Source organism: Vigna radiata, chromosome 4 (assembly GCF_000741045.1).
Source record: "Vigna radiata var. radiata cultivar VC1973A chromosome 4, Vradiata_ver6, whole genome shotgun sequence".
Classification (NCBI taxonomy): Eukaryota; Viridiplantae; Streptophyta; class Magnoliopsida; order Fabales; family Fabaceae; genus Vigna; species Vigna radiata.
Window position 1 is genome coordinate 1898064 of NC_028354.1, and position 3041 is coordinate 1901104.

The window sequence follows — 3041 nt, forward strand, 5'->3', positions numbered from 1 at the left end:
GGTGGAAGAGTCAACCACTATGGTGCCGTTCGTACGGGAGATTATGGAAGTACACATATTGGAGCAATTCGTACCTCCTCAATTCAAGATGTACGATGGGACGTCCGACCCGACCGCCCATGTTAAGTCATTCATCAACGCCATGACTTTCCGTACCGGATGTGATGTCATTTGGTGCAGGGCATTTTCTTTATCCCTGGAGGGAGAGGCTTTAGAGTGGTTTAATTCGTTGCCAGTCAACTCCATTAAAAACTTCAAGAGTTTGGGAGAAATGTTCAAAAAACAATTTTCCGCATGCAATGCGGAGGATATGACGGTGGTAGACCTGATGAACCTGAAGCAGGGCAAGGAAGAATCTTTGAAATCTTTCATGGATCGATACCAGAAAACGGTCCGTAAAGTTAAGGGGCTGAGTTTAGAACTAGCCCTCTAATATGTAATGCCCACATTGAGACCCGGTCCTTTTAAGGATAGTATATGCCGGAATCCTCCTAGTACAATGGAGGAATTGAGAAAACGGGCGGCGGACGAGGCCCGGGTGGAGAATATGAAACAAAATTACAGGAGAGAGCAGCAGGAGGCTAAGGCCGAGAAGGGGGATAGTAGAAAAGGTGAGGGTCAAGGAAGTAGGCTGAATGGACCTAGACTTCGCGAGGGGCCAAGGGGTCCCAAGTTCCCGCAGTACACCCCTCTCAACGCTCCCCGAGCTCGGATATTACAAGAGGCGCTGAGCACCCAAGTCTTACCCGCACCTCAGAAACGGCCAACGCCTCCGGGAGCGGACCTGAGTAAACGATGTCTCTATCACCAGAACTCCGGACATGATACGGAGGATTGCCTGACTTTGAGAGACAAAATTGAAGAGCTAATCCGAATGGGACAGCTGCAGCAATATGTTAGAAGGGAAGACGTCCGTTGGACGAAGGGGTCGTCCAGGAGAGAACATGTGAGGCCAAGGAGCCCTCCTAGGGAGCGAAAGAGGGATGGAGAGCACGGTTATGGTCGGACGTCTGAAAGGCGAAGGACGGATCGGAGAAGCAGGAGCCGCAGCCGAGGCGATGAGCAAAGGAGACCTTTGAGGGGGGTGATTAATACCATCTCTGGAGGTTTCGCCGGAGGAGGGCATACTTCCTCCACTAGAAAAAGGAGTATCCGGGCATTGAGATCCATACATGCTGTAGACGTTCCGAGAAGAACCATGCCGCCAATCACGTTCACCGACGAAGATTTTCATGCCCCAGACCCTGACCAAGATGACCCCATGGTTATCAACGTGGAAATAGCTCGCTACGGGATAAGTAGGGTGTTAGTTGATCAAGGGAGCTCGGTCAACATACTGTATTGGAAGACCTTCCTCCAGATGGATATCTCGGAAGATCTGATCGTTCCATACAACGAGCAGATAGTAGGTTTTGCCGGGAAGCGGGTGGACACGAGGGGGTATGTTGATTTGCAGACCCGCCTGGGTACCGGAAGGGAAAGTGAAGAAATGAAGATAAGGTACTTGTTAGTAGAGGTGAACACGGCCTACAACGTCCTCTTAGGACGGCCGTGCCTGAATGCTTTCGGAGCCATAGTGTCCATGCCGCACCTCACCATGAAATACCCAAACCACCGGGGAACAATCTGCACTATACGGGCAAATCAGAAAACCGCCTGGGAATGCTATGCAGCCGGTCTGCGGATATATCCACAGGAAAACCGACGAAAAATGTCTAGATCGGAGGTGGCTATGGCTGACTTAGACCCAAGGACTAATATTGAGGACCGCCTGGAACCTCTAGGAGAAACGCAGCCCGTCATGATCGGACGGGATCCCTCGCAAACCACCTTTATAGCCACGGGGATGGCGGACGCGACAGAGAAGCAATTGAGGGCCCTTTTATGGCGAAACCGGGACCTTTTCGCATGGACGGCGGCGGACATGCCGGGCATCCATCCGTCTGTGGCATCCCACAAGCTGGCCTTAGTAAGAAACGCCCGGCCATAAACAAGGCGTGCCCCAAGGACTCTTCCGAGCATCGACGCGTTGGTCGATGGGGCATCCGGGCACCGGATGCTAAGTTTCTTGGACGCGTATTCCGGATACAACCAGATCCCCATGTACGCACCAGATCGCGAGAAGATCGCTTTCATGACGGAGAAGGCCAACTTCTGTTATGAAGTAATGTCGTTCCGTTTGAAGAACGCTGGGGCCACATACCAGCGATTGATGGACAGGGTCTTCTCCGAGCAGATAGGACGATGCATGGACATCTATATCGACGACATGGTTGTTCGATCGTCGGATGATGAGCGACATTTGCACGATTTGGAAGAAGTATTCACTCAGATCAGGAGGTATGGCATGCGGCTAAACCCGGCGAAATGTACCTTCGGCGTAGCCGGGGGAAAATTCTTAGGTTTTATGCTTACCTCCCGGGGAATCGAAGCCAACCCTGACAAGTGCGAAGCTATGTTGAAGATGGCAAGCCCCAACACGCTCAAGGACATCCAGAGGTTGGTCGGTCGGTTGACAGCACTATCCCGTTTCGTTCCGAAATTAGCCGAACGAATTCGACCAATCATCAAGAAGATGAAGAAGGACGGCCCGGGAAAATGGGACGCGGAGTGCGAGGAAGCATTTGCTGAAGTAAAAGAAATTCTGATGAACCCCCCCGTTATGAACAGACCAATACCAGGCTATGACCTGCAAATATACTTGGGGGTGTCTGATACGACAATCAGTGCGGTCCTGACACAGGAAGAGCCTTCCCCAAAACTTATATATTTTATCAGTCGCACGCTTCAGGAGACGGAGGTCCGCTACCAGCAAGTAGAAAAGGTGGCGTTGGTGCTCCTCCACGCCTCCCGCCGACATGTTGTCTAAACTCACTTCTGGCAAAGAAAAGGGTCAACTGACAACTGTTATCCGCCAAGTCTTGCTCCAACCGTCCGTAGAATGTTACGCCATCACTTCGGCCAGTAACGACTGGCGAGATGAGATAAGGAAATTGATAAAAAGGCAAGAGGATGGACTGTCAGTAGATTCATCCGAGTCA

The 3041-nt window shown here is 51.4% G+C and overlaps 1 protein-coding gene across 1 annotated transcript; it reads left to right on the forward strand.

Moving 5' to 3' along the window:
* The first annotated feature begins 439 nt into the window (after window positions 1-439).
* Window positions 440-1990, forward strand: LOC106758235. The gene has a single exon (XM_014641177.1). The coding sequence runs from the start codon at window positions 440-442 to the stop codon at window positions 1988-1990; it is 1551 nt and encodes a 516-aa protein (XP_014496663.1).
* The last annotated feature ends 1051 nt before the right edge of the window (window positions 1991-3041 follow it).

Bases quoted from the DNA above. Each gene is read 5' to 3' on its own strand.
- LOC106758235 (XM_014641177.1), top strand. From the start codon at position 440: ATGCCCACATTGAGACCCGGTCCTTTTAAGGATAGTATATGCCGGAAT.